General features: G+C 49.0%; 3 protein-coding genes across 9 annotated transcripts in view; 1 reads left to right on the top strand and 2 right to left on the bottom strand.

The window, feature by feature from the left end:
* The window catches only part of PRPF4 (pre-mRNA splicing tri-snRNP complex factor PRPF4), a 38,736-nt gene extending 31,348 nt beyond the window's left edge, over positions 1-7,388 (bottom strand). The window contains exons 1-4 of the mRNA XM_069747721.1: positions 7,313-7,388; positions 5,273-5,440; positions 4,248-4,434; positions 3,918-4,005 (exon numbers count right to left, since the gene is read on the bottom strand). Coding sequence (XP_069603822.1) covers positions 3,918-4,005; positions 4,248-4,434; positions 5,273-5,432 — 435 coding nt within the window. The 5' untranslated portion in view covers positions 5,433-5,440; positions 7,313-7,388. The remainder of the gene's footprint in view (positions 1-3,917; positions 4,006-4,247; positions 4,435-5,272; positions 5,441-7,312) is intronic.
* A 21-nt stretch (positions 7,389-7,409) lies between these two features.
* CDC26 (cell division cycle 26) lies at positions 7,410-13,582 on the top strand. 3 transcript variants are annotated; one of them, XM_069747719.1, is made up of 3 exons: positions 7,410-7,463; positions 9,549-9,637; positions 11,465-13,582. In XM_069747719.1, the coding sequence occupies exons 2-3, from the start codon at positions 9,557-9,559 to the stop codon at positions 11,639-11,641; spliced, it is 258 nt and encodes an 85-aa protein (XP_069603820.1). In that variant the 5' UTR covers positions 7,410-7,463; positions 9,549-9,556; the 3' UTR covers positions 11,642-13,582. The 3 variants fall into 3 exon arrangements, with proteins under 3 accessions (XP_069603820.1, XP_069603819.1, XP_069603821.1); XM_069747718.1 differs by having other exon boundaries at positions 7,411-7,516; XM_069747720.1 differs by having other exon boundaries at positions 7,424-7,468.
* The window catches only part of SLC31A1 (solute carrier family 31 member 1), a 23,736-nt gene continuing 22,578 nt past the window's right edge, over positions 13,139-14,296 (bottom strand). For all 5 annotated transcript variants that reach the window (XM_069747712.1, XM_069747714.1, XM_069747716.1 and 2 more), the window contains one exon: positions 13,139-14,160. In XM_069747712.1, the coding sequence (XP_069603813.1) occupies positions 13,959-14,160 (202 nt within the window). In that variant the 3' untranslated portion in view covers positions 13,139-13,958. The remainder of the gene's footprint in view (positions 14,161-14,296) is intronic.

Here is a 14,296-nt window from a genome sequence, read left to right as displayed (position 1 = left end):
AAGTGGATCTTCCAGTCCTGGGCCTGGACGATCTACCCTGGGAATAGCGAGGACGCCAGGAAGGAGTGGGCCTGAAGGACACCGCCTTCTTCTCTTGACGTGCCTGTGGCCTCTGTTGCTGCTGGGAAAAGGAGTTTGATGCAGCGAAGCGACGAAAAGGCCGAAACGAGCGAAACTGCCGTCTAGGGGGAGGGCGACGAGGTTTAGCCTGGGGGAGAAGGGAACTTGTGCCCCCAGTGGCGTCCTTAATGATCTGGTCCAGCTGGGAACCAAAGAGACGAGAGCCCTGGAAGGGCAGACTAGTGAGGGACTTTTTGGAGGACAAGTCCGCCTGCCAGGCCTTGAGCCAAACGGTCCGGCGGATGGCAACGGCATTGATGGAAGCCTGAGCCGCACAAGAGGCGACATCCAGGGAGGCGGAAACCAGGTATTCACCCGCGTGGGAAATCTGGTTGGCAAGTTCCGCTAATTGCGCGGGAGGAGCCCCGTCCAGGATACCTCGCCGTAGATCCTTGGCCCATTTTGAGATGGATTTTGAAGCCCAAGTGGAAGCAAAGGCTGGGCATAGCGCTGCTGAAGCCGCTTCAAAGGCAGATTTCGCGAAGGATTCTATAACTCTGTCGTTAGAATCCTTCAGAGACGCTCCGCCGGACAGTGGAAGCACCGTGTTGGTGGACAGCCTGGAAACAGGGGGATCCACCGAGGGAGAGACCGTCCAATTGGCGGTAAGATCTGGTGAAAAAGGATATAACACCTGCAGGCGTTTTCCCCTCTGAAAACGTCTGGTCGGATTCTCTCTCTCTCTGGCCAGGATTTCCTCGAATTCAGGATGAGGAGCAAAAAATTTTGAAGGTGGTTTGGCCCGTCTAAACGAAACCGCCTGATCTGCGGGTTCCGTAGAGGGATCCTTAATGCCACAGGTTTGGTTTATAGCCCGAATGAGGTTCTGGACCGACTCACTCATGGTGGCGATTTGGCTAGGATCCAGCTCCGAAATCTCCTCTGAGGGCGCATCAGATAAAGCCTCGCCTGACTCAGGGGAGGAGGAACGGTGCGACACCAACCGCGGGGGAGGGCCGGGCGGCGAGATGGAACGCGAAGAGGACTCAGACCGACGTTCCTGTCTGGACCTTTTATAGCTTGGCAAGGAGGTCTCGGGTGGCGGTTCCTGCGACCCGCTGGCCACGGCAGGGGTCTGCAGGGGTAACCGATCCAGCGCGGACACCAAGGTTTGAGATACCCGTGTTAAATCGGCCACCGATTGTGACAGAGAAGCGGCCCAGCCTGGGATGGGGGGGATCACTCTCGGGCGGAACAGTCGGGGGATCCTGGGCGGTGGGAACAATCGGGTTGCTGCAGGACTGACACAGCGGAGAGGACTGACCTGAGGGAAGTTTGCTGTTACAGGACGAACATGCAAAGTACGTGACTAAGGCAGAAGATGAAGAGGTAGGGGGGCGAGAGCGGCCCCCTTTAGAAGACATTTTGAGAGATCCCTGAAGATGCCAGTGGGTTAGGGGACAGTGGGGCAGAGAAGGGTGTCAGTCTGCAGTGCAGCTACTCACGGACCCGGTCCTGGAAGATGTCCCACTTGTTGCTGTATTCTTGCGATGCTGAGCCCACAGAAGATGCGGGCGAAGGAGCGTGGCGCGCTGCGTGAGGTGCTGCGAGGGCTGCTTGCTGTGTGAAGCGGCGCACACCAGCTGAGAGTCCCACGAGGAAGGGGGGCGGAGCCAGACGCAGAGGCGCCGGTGGGCAGGGCGCAGTATGTCGGGCGGGAAAAAGCCCGCCCGCAGGAGCGGAAAAGAAGAGGCCGAAAACCGGAAGTAGGCCCCGGCCGAAGCCGGGGCCTAAATTTGGAACCGGCGGCCGAGAAAAAGAGCCGCGGCGCCGAAATAAAGCGCCGGAACAACGCGGCGTGAGGAAGGCTGGCGCCGCAGCCTGCTTAGGCTGCACCGCTGAAGGGCGCCGCAGAAAAAAAAACACCCACCTGCGGCGCCAGCAATGTGCCGCAGGGAGACGCGGCGCGACAGCCTGCAGGGCTGCGACGCTGAAGGGCGCCGCAGAACACCACCTCCTGCGGCGCCAGAGCAATGCGCCGCAGGGAGACGCGGCGCGACAGCCTGCAGGGCTGCGACTCTGAAGGGCGCCGCAGAACACCACCTCCTGCGGCGCCAGAGCAATGCGCCGCAGGGAGACACGGCACGACAGCCCGCAGGGCTGCCGCGCTGAGGAAGCTGAGCTGCGGCGCCAGAAGATGTGCCCAGAGTAAGAACCGCAGCGCTGGTAATGCGCCGCGGAAAGTGCTGGGGGGATAGAGCGCGGTGGCCTAAAAGGGGGGCCCCTCGCTGAAGACAGAAAGGCGACAGGGAGCCCCTAACAAGAACCCCCCCTAACAAAGATCCGGGATGGGAAGGGGGAAAATACTCACCCAAACATCCCACGCTGGTACTAACCTTGAAAGGGTTTGAGACGTCCAGGGAGCTGATGGACGTCCTCGTCTCCTCCGACCGACAGGCTCTGGTAGGCGAGTGGGTGGGGGACGGAGCCAGGACCGGACTTCTGAGCACGCTTGTGTGCTAGGATCTTGGTCTGGTGAAGGATCTATGAGGATACGGGGTGGCAGTACACGCCGTACTCATAGTCCGCTTTGTGGGACTACAGGTGTGACTGTTCACCCTGTATCCCATCCGGAAAAAACCTGTAAAGGAAACGACGCACATTGAGGTAGATAAGGGTCTAATGAAAGACCCGTGTCCACCTCCTACTGACACTAAGCTAAACTGAAGAGTATAATGCCAGTCGGTGGGGTGTACACTGCAGAGGAGGAGCTAACTTTTTTATTTGCATAGTGTCAGCCTCCTAGTGGCAGCAGCATACACCCATGGTTCCTGTGTCCCCCAATGAGAGGCGATAAAGAAAGAAGCACTTCATCATCATATTACACAGAGCAGGTTTCTGCTAGCGGTACAGGGATTAATCTGTTCAGTTGAAGCTCCTGGAGCTGTCTCAGCTGTTCAGTGTTGCCCATTCCCCTCTGCTATATATTCTCGCATCTAGCAATCAGGGATTGCCAGTGTTTGTTTCATAGTCCATGGTCCTGGAGTTTGAATGTGTAGGTTGCTTGGGGATACATTGGGAGTGTTCTTCAGAAGACTTTTGCTTGGTGATTTGCCTGTGTGCATATCCTCATCCTCCCCTATTTGGATTTTCCTTCCTTTACTTCCCAGTGTTCACTCTGTGAGTGCATATTTGTATGATTGGTATTTTCATTTACTCCTGTACACCTTCCCTTGTTAGTCTTTTTTGTGTATTCTTATGCACTACAACTCCCCACTTCCATCGGTGAGGGAGGGGGACAGATATAGTGCTGATTCAGGAGCATACATTAAATTACTGATCGTGTACTGATCCTGAGTTACATCCTGTATTATACCCCAGAGCTGCACTCACTATTCTGCTGGTGCAGTCACTGTGTACATGCATTACATTACTGATCCTGAGTTACATCCTGTATTATACCCCAGAGCTGCACTCACTATTCTGCTGGTGCAGTCACTGTGTACATAAATTACATTACTGATCCTGTACTGATCCTCAGTTACAGCGTCCATTATACTATACTAAATATTCTGCTGGTTGTTATGGGAAGCAGTTACAAAGCTTGATACCAACCAGACATTTGTGTCCATCCTGTGCCCTATAATGCAGGGAGACATTATTCCCTACATCAGATAACTGGACAGCCCCTGGTATAAAGATAAAGCCATCAAATCAAATCAGCAGTGCAGACGCTGAACAAGCATGGAGCTTTCAGAGGGATTTCAGCTCTGGAACTGCAAAACTGTGAAAAGAGCTCTGAAGTAATGCAAAATTAAAAACCACAATACAATTGCCAATATGGACCTCCATCATACCTCTTCCCGTGAGGCTTTGGATTTCTCATCTTCCTTCTTGGTTTTCTTCAGGGCATCTGTGCCAACAACAGAGAGAACGTTTCGCAACCTGCAAAGCAGAATGATTATTTGACATCAATCACTGTGTGATGGAAAGGTCTAGAAGCCTGACAGAAGGGGTTCAGAAAAGTGTTCCAAGATCCCTGCCATCAGTCATTGAATTGGAAAATTCAGTGTTCAGCTGACACGAGGGCAGGATTTGTTACAACAGACTGTTGTGATACACTGTAGCGAGACCTGCACCTGCGCAAGTAGGACATCAGAAAGGCTTTACTGCACACATCCTCTCACCTTTCTCTCCGCTCTGCCGGCCCCTCTCCAAACAGAGTGATGGGCTCCCCGAGGGCCCTCAGACAGGCCTTCACCTCAGAGTCATCGGTGGACACATTGATCTGTCGCGCTCGCTTCCTGCGCTCGAACTCGGCGAGTACTTCCGCCTGTCTCTCACTGATGTGTTCTTCAAGGTCAAATGACTCCCCTAAGGAAGAAGTGGAATTAGAGGACTCCATAGAAAAAGTTTAGCAACTTTCTATTATGCTTTCCGTTTCCTTTTCTGATCAATTTCAACATCACTGCTTGCTGTCAGTGAGTAACGACACCCCTATTTACATTCAGAAGCTGGTCACTTGTACTGTTATCACAGCTGAAGGTTGGTCACAATTGCATGCAGTCTATGTACCCCTCCAGCTTAATTGGTTATCTTCACAGAAAAATCAAGTTATTCCCTCTCCTCTGCAAAGGCGATAACTTGATTGCAGGGGGTCCACTGTGGCATAACCAGCGATCCCGAGATAGGGGCTCTGCAGCACTGCCCCAAATAGAGCAGAGATACGCATGCTCGAACTCTACTCCATTCACTGCCTATGGGGCTGCAGGAAATAACTGACCACACCTTCCATAAACATTGAAGAGGTCAAGCATGCGCATCTCCACTCTACTCAAAATTTAATGGTCCCAGTGATCATCATGTCATCCCACCTCCAATATATTACTTGACATTTTGAAAATAAACCTTTACCAGCAGCAGTGCACATGCTGATGATTTGTTACAATGTATCAGTGCAGATAAAATGCATCTGACTGAAGTCAGATTATTGTCAAGACTGGTTGCAACTGCAGGAAACCCTCGGCTTGTAAGCAGTGCTAGGTCTGTAACAATTTTAACCCTCTGGATGTAAACAGGAATGATTCTATTCACTGACTGCAAGCAAAGATCTTGAAAATAGAAACACAATGCACATTTGAAAGTGACAACTTTTCATGATAAATCCTGGAGAACGAGCAGCAACGTATCGGTAAGACAATGTTTCAGTCACCTCCTCCGATATTGATGTTCCCGGACTCTATGCCGGCCTTCACAACGGCTTTCCCCAGAGACGTCTCCCCCTTGGAGATTCGCTCCTTTTCTTTATCTGCCAAACTGCCGTAGAAAATACGAGACTTCTTCACCACAGGTGCTCCCTCATCGTCCGACATGTCTGCTTCTGTGAAAGAGGAAAAACGCTATCATAAATGAGGGTCTATTATATTAGGGGTCCGTTCTGGGTGGATATAAGGTTCAGGGCTCCGTTAAGGGGCAGCTATAAGGTTCGGGGCCTATGGTCAGCGGCCGCTATAAGTTTAGGGGGCTTCTGTATAAGGTTAGTGAGCCTTGGGTTTGCGGTGGCTATAAGGTTAGAGGCTCTGCTATAAGGTTAGGGGGCGCCGGTATAAGGTTAGGGGGAACCGCTATAAGGTTAGGGGCTCCTGTATAAGGTTAGGGGGCTCCGCTATAAGGATAGGGAGCTCCGCTATAAGGTTAGGGGGCTCCGCTATAAGGTTAGGGAGCTCCGCTATAAGGTTAGGGAGCTCCGCTATAAGGTTAGAGGCTCCGCTATAAGGATAGGGAGCTCCGCTATAAGGTTAGGGGCTCCGCTATAAGGATAGGGAGCTCCGCTATAAGGTTAGGGGCTCCGCTATAAGGATAGGGAGCTCCGCTATAAGGTTAGGGGGCTCCGCTATAAGGTTAGGGGGCTCCGCTATAAGGTTAGGGGGCTCCGCTATAAGGTTAGGGGGCTCCGCTATAAGGTTAGGGGGTCCTGTATAAGGTTAGGGGGCTCCTGTATAAGGTTAGGGGGCTCCGGTATAAGGTTAGGGGGCTCCGGTATAAGGTTAGGGGGCTCCGGTATAAGGTTAGGGGGCTCCGGTATAAGGTTAGGAGCTCTTGTACAAGGTTAGGGGGCTCCTGTATAAGTTTAGGGGGCTCCTGTATAAGGTTAGGGGGCTCCTGTATAAGGTTAGGGGGCTCCTGTATAAGGTTAGGGGGCTCAGCTATAAGGTTAGGGGGCTCCTGTATAAGGTTAGGGGGCTCTGCTATAAGGTTAGGGGTCTCAGCTATAAGGTTAGGGGGCTGCTGTATAAGGTTAGGGGGCTCCGCTATAAGGTTAGGGGGGTCCTGTATAAGGTTAGTAGCTCTTGTATAAGGTTAGGGGCTCCGCTATAAGGTCAGGGGGCTCCGCTATAAGGTTAGGGGCTCCTGTATAAGGTTAGGGGGCTCCTGTATAAGGTTAGGGGGCTCCTGTATAAGGTTAGGGGGCTCCTGTATAAGGTTAGGGGGCTCCGGTATGAGGTTAGGGGGCTCTGCTATAAGGTTAGGGGTCTCAGCTATAAGGTTAGGGGCTCCTGTATAAGGTTAGGGGGGTCCTGTATAAGGTTAGGGGGCTGCTGTATAAGGTTAGGGGGCTCCGCTATAAGGTTAGGGGGGTCCTGTATAAGGTTAGTAGCTCTTGTATAAGGTTAGGGGCTCCGCTATAAGGTTAGGGGCTCCGCTATAAGGTCAGGGGGCTCCGCTATAAGGTTAGGGGGGTCCTGTATAAGGTTAGGGGGCTCCGCTATAAGGTTAGGGGGGTCCTGTATAAGGTTAGGGGCTCCGCTATAAGGTCAGGGGGCTCCGCTATAAGGTTAGGGGCTCCTGTATAAGGTTAATAGCTCCTGTATAAGGCTAGGGGGCTCCGCTATAAGGTTAGGGGGCTCCGCTATAAGGTTAGGGTCTCCGTTATAAGGTTAATAGCTCCTGTATAAGGCTAGGGGGCTCCGCTATAAGGTTAGGGGGCTCCGCTATAAGGTTAGGGGGGTCCTGTATAAGGTTAGGGGGCTCCGCTATTTCTGTCACCGCCATGGTTGATGTCGTCTCTCTGACACTAAATATCAGTAATAATGAGTGAGGCAGTTTTTCCTGTCCGGGGTCTCGGCTACACACGGCAGGGGCAGGTACAGACAGCACTGAGGCGCTATACTGAGGGACTCAGTCACCACTGGCCGCTGACTCCCCTGACAGAACATGACGCCGGTTCGGGGAGATTAATGTCAGGAATTACCGGAGAAATAACGCTAATTATCCGCTCTCCACCTCCAACAGCCTCTACACGTTACAGTAACCGTTTCCGGGTCATCAGAGGGGGGAAATGACGGACACCGGAAGTCAGAAGAGAGGGCGGAAGTAGCTGTGGTGCCAGGAGGACAGGACAGGTCAGGTGAGGAGACCGAGGAGGGTGATGTGCCCTGGACAGAGTGCGAAAGAGGTACAGCTGAGATGCATCCATGAAAACTGTATCTAATATCAAGGCTCAGGGGATAAACTTTGGTATAGCACACATAAGTATAAGGTACAAGAGCTGAGCGGAGATATTATACACGACAGGATTAGATACACAGCTCAGCAGATGGTATCACACAGGATAGGATTAGATACACGGCTCAGCAGATGGTATCACACAGGATAGGATTAGATACACGGCTCTGCAGATGGTATCGCACAGGATAGGATTAGATACACGGCTCAGCAGACAGTATCACACAAGATAGGATTAGATACACAGCTCAGAAGACAGTATCACAGGATAGGATTAGATACTTGGCTCAGCAGACAGCATCGGACTAGATACACAGCTCAGCAGACTGTATCACACAGGGTAGGATTAGATACATGGCTCAGCACACAGTATCACAGGACAGGATTAGATACATGGCTCAGCACACAGTATCGGATTAGATACATAACTCAGCAGACAGTATCACACAGGGTAGGATTAGATACATGGCCCAGCAGACAGTATCACACAGTATCGGATCAGATACACGGCTCAGCAGACAGTATCACACAGGGTAAGATTAGATACATGACTCAGCAGACAGTATCACACAGTATCGGATCAGATACACGGCTCAGCAGACAGTATCACAAAGGATAGGATTAGATACATGACTCAGCAGACAGTATCACACAGGGTAGGATTAGATACATGGCCCAGCAGACAGTATCACACAGGGTAGGATTAGATACGTGGCTCAGCAGACAGTATCACACAGGGTAGGATTAGATACATGGCTCAGCAGACAGTATCACACAGGGTAGGATTAGATACATGGCTCAGCAGACAGTATCACACAGGATAGGATTAGATACATGACTCAGCAGACAGTATCACACAGTATCAGATCAGATACACGGCTCAGCAGACAGTATTACACAGGATAGGATTAGATACATGGCTCAGCAGACAGTATCACACAGGATAGGATTAGATACATGGCTCAGCACACAGTATCACAAAGGATAGGATTAGATACATGGCTCAGCAGACAGTATCACAAAGGATAGGATTAGATACACGGCTCAGCAGACAGTATCACACAGGGTAGGATTAGATACATGGCCCAGCAGACAGTATCACACAGGGTAGGATTAGATACATGGCCCAGCAGACAGTATCACACAGGATAGGATTAGATACATGGCCCAGCAGACAGTATCACACAGGGTAGGATTAGATACATGGCCCAGCAGACAGTATCACAAAGGATAGGATTAGATACACGGCTCAGCAGACAGTATCACACAGGGTAGGATTAGATACACGGCTCAGCAGACAGTATTACACAGGATAGGATTAGATACATGACTCAGCAGACAGTATCACACAGGGTAGGATTAGATACATGGCTCAGCAGACAGTATCACACAGGGTAGGATTAGATACATGGCTCAGCAGACAGTATCACACAGGATAGGATTAGATACATGACTCAGCAGACAGTATCACACAGTATCGGATCAGATACACGGCTCAGCAGACAGTATCACACAGGATAGGATTAGATACATGGCTCAGCAGACAGTATCACACAGGATAGGATTAGATACATGGCCCAGCAGACAGTATCACAAAGGATAGGATTAGATACATGGCCCAGCAGACAGTATCACACAGGGTAGGATTAGATACATGGCCCAGCAGACAGTATCACAAAGGATAGGATTAGATACATGGCCCAGCAGACAGTATCACACAGGAGAGGATTAGATACATGGCCCAGCAGACAGTATCACACAGGAGAGGATTAGATACACAGCTCAGCAGACAGTATCACACAGGAGAGGATTAGATACATGGCCCAGCAGACAGTATCACACAGGATAGGATTAGATACATGGCCTAGCAGACAGTATCACACAGGAGAGGATTAGATACATGGCTCAGCAGACATGATGGGGGTAGTAGTCTTATAGCTGCATTACTCTGCTGTATACTAACAGCTCTTCCCTCTGTGCAGTTTATAAGATGCTACGCAGGAAGCCCACCCGCCTGGAGCTGAAACTGGATGACATTGAGGAGTTTGAGAACATCCGGAAAGATCTGGAGGTGAGAAGAGTAGAATAGTCCCAAATCCTCTCCTTCTTTTGGATATTGCACTGCCACCCTGTGGTGAGGAGATTTCTCTGCAGAAATTGATTTCTCGTTCTGAGAACAATGAAGGGGTTCGTTATAAGTAACACTTTTCTAGAATACTTTATTTCAGATCACCACTGTGTAAAAAATGTGTGCTTCCTGTCAGTGAATGGAAACGTTTCACGTGTGTTACAATTGTATATTATTATTTATTTATATAGCCCCATTAATTCCATGGTGCTGTACATGTGAAAAGAGGCTACATACAAGGTTATAGATATCATTAACACTAAACAAATTTACAATGACAGACTGGTACAGAGGGGAGAGGACCCTGTCCTTGCGGACTTACATTCTTCGGGATAATGGGGAAGAGACAGGAGGTCGGGGTGCTGCAGCACTGGTGGTGGTGAGGCGGCAGCTCGGGTGGTCGGTGACATGGCGGCAGCTCGGGCGGTCGGTGAGGCGACAGAATGGTTATTGCAGGCTGTAAGCTTTCCTGAAGAGATAGGTTTTCGGGTTCCGTCTGAAGGAGCCGAGGGTGGCGGATAGTCGGACGTGTTGAGGTATGGAATTGCAGAGGATGGGGGATATTCGGGAGAAATCTTGGAGGCGGTTGTGTGAGGAACGAATAAGTGTGGAGGAGAGAAGGAGGTCTTGGGAGGATCGGAGATTACGTGAGGGAAGATATTGGGAGATTAGTTCAGAGATATAGGGAGGAGACAAGTTGTGGATGGTTTTGTAGGTCAGTGTTAGTAGTTTGAACTGGATTCGTTGGGGAATTGGGAGCCAGTGGAGGGATTTGCAGAGGGGAGGAGAGAGGTGGATTAGCCGGGCAGCAGAGCTGAGGACAGACTGGAGTGGTGCAAGGGAGTTAACGGGGAGGCCACAGAGGAGGGTGTTGCAGTAATCGTGGCGGGAGATGATGACGGCATGCACAAGAGTTTTGGTAGATTGTGGGCTGAGGAAGGAACGGATTCTGGCAATATTTTTTGAGTTGGAGGTGACAGGAGGTGGCAAGAGTTTGGACGTGCGGTTTGAAGGACAGGGCAGAGTCGAGAGTTACCCCGAGGCAGATTTCAGGTGCGGGAGAGAGCGTGATGCCGTGGTAGGGGGGGGATACGTGAGATGGGGGAAAAGATGATGAGTTCGGTTTTGTCTATATTGAGTTTTAGGAAGCGAGAGTTGAAGAAGGAGGATATGGCTGATAGACACTCTGGGATTCTGGACAGCAAAGAGGTGACATCTGGGCCAGAGAGGTAGATCTGAGTGTCATCCGCATACAGGTGGTACTGGAAGCCATGGGACTTTTGAGTTGTCCTAGGCCAAGGATATAGATGGAAAAAAGCAAGGGCCCCAGGACAGAGCCTTGAGGGACTCCAACAGAGAGGGGGCTGGGTGAGGAGGTGGTGTGGGAGTGGGAAACGCTAAATGTGCGGTCGGAAAGGTATGAGGCAATCCAGGACAGGACAAGGTCTTTGATGCCGAGGGAAGAATGGATCTGTAGTAGGAGGCAGTGGTCAACTGTGTCGAAAGCAGAGGACATGTCGAGAAGGAGGATGGAGAACTGTCTGTTAGCTTTGGCTGTGAGTAAGTCTTTAGTAATTTTGGTCAGAGCAGTTTCGGTGGAGTGGTGGGGGCGGAAGCCAGATTGGAGGTGTATCTCAGAAAATGCTCTGTGATCGCAGACTGATAGAGTGTAACAAACTATCAGGGTCAGGAGAGCTGGAAATGGTCTAGGATGGATACTCAGCTGTGAAAAGTATTTTTTCTGTTATCACGGTGTCCTTTTCTCTGCAGAGTCGGAAGAAGCAGCGGGAGGAGGTGGACCTGTCATCCAATGAGCCAGACGCTGCCGCAGTCCCCCTCAGCACCGATGCGAAGACGCGAGAGCAGACTATACACGATAGGATTGGGTACAAGCCACAGCCAAAACCCAACAGTCACACAACACAGTTTGGAAACTTTGAGTTCTAGCATCTGGGGGGCTCCAGCAACTAAGACTTTGCTGTCCCATCGATGGAGGGGCTCCTGGAACAGAGATGAACAATGTGCAATTTCACCTAAAACCTGTGGCCCACAGGGGTTTTTCACGTTCTTACTTTAGTGAACTGGGGTTTGGATGTAAAAACTGGATTTATTAACGTATTGTAACAGGCAAAATGTTGCAGAATACGGACCCCAGGGGTGGTGCATGGAGGGAGGATGGCATTTAAAAGAAAATGAAATATGCAGGTTTCAAAAATTTATATTAGTGGCATAACTGTTTAAGAAAGGATATTTTAACATCTATATTTGATCTGCAATTGCTTGCCTCCCATTGTCAGCCATTACCAGGGAGAATCCATGGACCTGATGAAAGTGACTGTTCAGTGCAGAGGCACGAACCTTGATTAAAGTCATCGTTCTCCCTATGAGCCTTCGTCTCCCCCAGTGGCTTTTTGTCTTCCTTCTACACACCAGGGTTAACGGTCACTATGATGCACAACAGACCAATCCTTATGTAGCCCAGAAAAAAAATCTGCATTCGCTTTGCTTGGGGTCATATTCAGACTGGAGCATGATGGTAACAAAATCGCGTGACCCGAACTACCAACGGTGTAGGGATCAATGATGTCAGTTTTGGTGATTAAACTGGGAAAACATAATACAAGCTAAATAAATCAGGAATCGGTTATATTGTGGTATAATAGCACTTAATGTTATACTTCCAGAGCTGCACTCACTATTCTGCTTGTGCAGTCACTGTGTACATACATTACTGGTCCTGTATGGATCCTGAGTTACATCCTTTATTATACTCCAGAGCTGCACTCACTATTCTGCTGGTGTAGTCACTGTGTACATACATTACATTACTGATCCTGAGTTACATCCTGTATTATACTCCAGAGCTGCACTTCACTATTCCACTAGTTTTTGAAAACTCTTGGCTTGCTTTTACAGACAGGCACATGAACAACAAAGAGTGCTTTCACACTGCATTCTGGCATCCGCAATCTACTATGTCTGAGTGCCGCCTCCAGTAGGGTTACAGGCCTGAAAATAATGCAGGCGAGAGCACACTTTCACGCTGTCAGCACCATTCTAGTCTATGGCCCCATTGGAACATGTCCAAATCCCGGTTTTGTGGAGGCTTCGGACGCAAGTCCCGATGTGGCCAACAAACAAGTGTCAGAAAGCCCCCTTAGCTGAGCTCTTTTAGCACAGGAGTGGGGTACTTTGATTTTCCTAAATCAGTTGACAATATATTAACTACGGAATGGCGAAAGTTTTCAGCTTTGATGCTGGTAAAAGTGTAAATGCAGCTCTGTAGTATAAGTCAGGCTGCAATCCATCAGTGTCTTTTTTAAGTGTAAGGTATAATTATGAAACCTCTTTGGAATTTGTGGGTTGGTTATATTTCTGACTTAAAATATTTTTAGTTTAATCACCACTATCAGTTTGAAAATTAAATAAATGAAAATCACACCATTTGCAAACTGCCACTATTAATATTTTATTAAAAGGATTGAATATTTTTAAAGGTTTCAACTATTGGAACAAAAAAAAAATAATCATACATTTTTTTCTCTAGAAAATATATACATAATATAAGATTTTAAATAAAAAAAGCTGAAACTTAAAGAAGATTTTTGTAATCTACATTACAGGTCACTTTTGTGACAACTTCATTTTGTTTTTGAGTCTATCTTTTGTACTGCACCTAATTGTAAAAAAAAGGGTAAATTGAGATCTTGAGAAGATCCTCGGGGGCGTGACTGACTGCAGGGGAAGGGCTTACATGCCATTGGCAAGTTACCATTCACCTGTATAGGCAATGATCTTCATGACTTGATTTTTAGTAATTACTTATAATTGTGATTGAAATGGAATTTTTGTCTTAAAAATAAGATGAATTAAAAGTAGAAAACATCACCGATTGGATATGGATTTACATAATTAAGGAATTGTCCAAGTAGACCATCAACTAGGATTATAAGGCTTGGATTGCATCACTGGTGCCCCCTACTGGTTAAGGGAGACATCGACAGAGTAAGTTGAGGAACAGAAATGACAGCGGGGTGTTCCTCAAGGAACAGACCATAGACAATCCATTACTGGTGAAGGTGTGGTCAAGAAATCCTTAAGCACGAGGACATCAAGCTGTTGGTAATACACATCTGATATAAAATAAAGGCATCGGAGGATTTGGTTGCGTTGGTCGCCCATCATCATTTGTCAAGGAGGCAGAGCTCAGTGCCAGAGTCTCCAGATGTCCCATCACCCAAAGCCTTGGGGTGCCGGCCCTTCATTAATGGCAATGTTCAGTTATATCCACCACCACAGCCTTCTTCCAGCTGAAGAGGAAGTAGCCGGTGCCCGCTCCAGCTGCCACAGCGATGCACAGATAGGCGTTGTAGGTCATGAATACCAACATAAGGAAGTAGCTGACCACGACTTGGATGATGTGCAGGAAGGTCTGGAAAACGTGGGGCAGGCTCAGCATCTGCTGTCTGGATGAAAGAATAAATATAGCATTATTTAAAAGGGGAAATCCAACATGGGCGGGAGAGGAGGGCGAAGCGGCTGCAGAATAAGATACTCAATAGCAATAATAGCCTCCACTGTACAACATGGATGGCCGAGCAC

The sequence above is a fragment of the Ranitomeya imitator genome, chromosome 2 (assembly GCF_032444005.1).
Source record: "Ranitomeya imitator isolate aRanImi1 chromosome 2, aRanImi1.pri, whole genome shotgun sequence".
Lineage (NCBI taxonomy): Eukaryota > Metazoa > Chordata > Amphibia > Anura > Dendrobatidae > Ranitomeya > Ranitomeya imitator.
The sequence above is the reverse complement of the archived record's forward strand: the minus strand, read 5'-3'. Positions and strand labels throughout refer to the sequence as shown.

Coding starts and splice junctions, on each gene's coding strand:
- CDC26 (XM_069747719.1), top strand. CDS start 9,557: ATGCTACGCAGGAAGCCCACCCGCCTGGAGCTGAAACTGGATGACATT. Junction 9,638..11,464: donor ACATCCGGAAAGATCTGGAG/GTGAGAAGAGTA, acceptor TTTTCTCTGCAG/AGTCGGAAGAAGCAGCGGGA.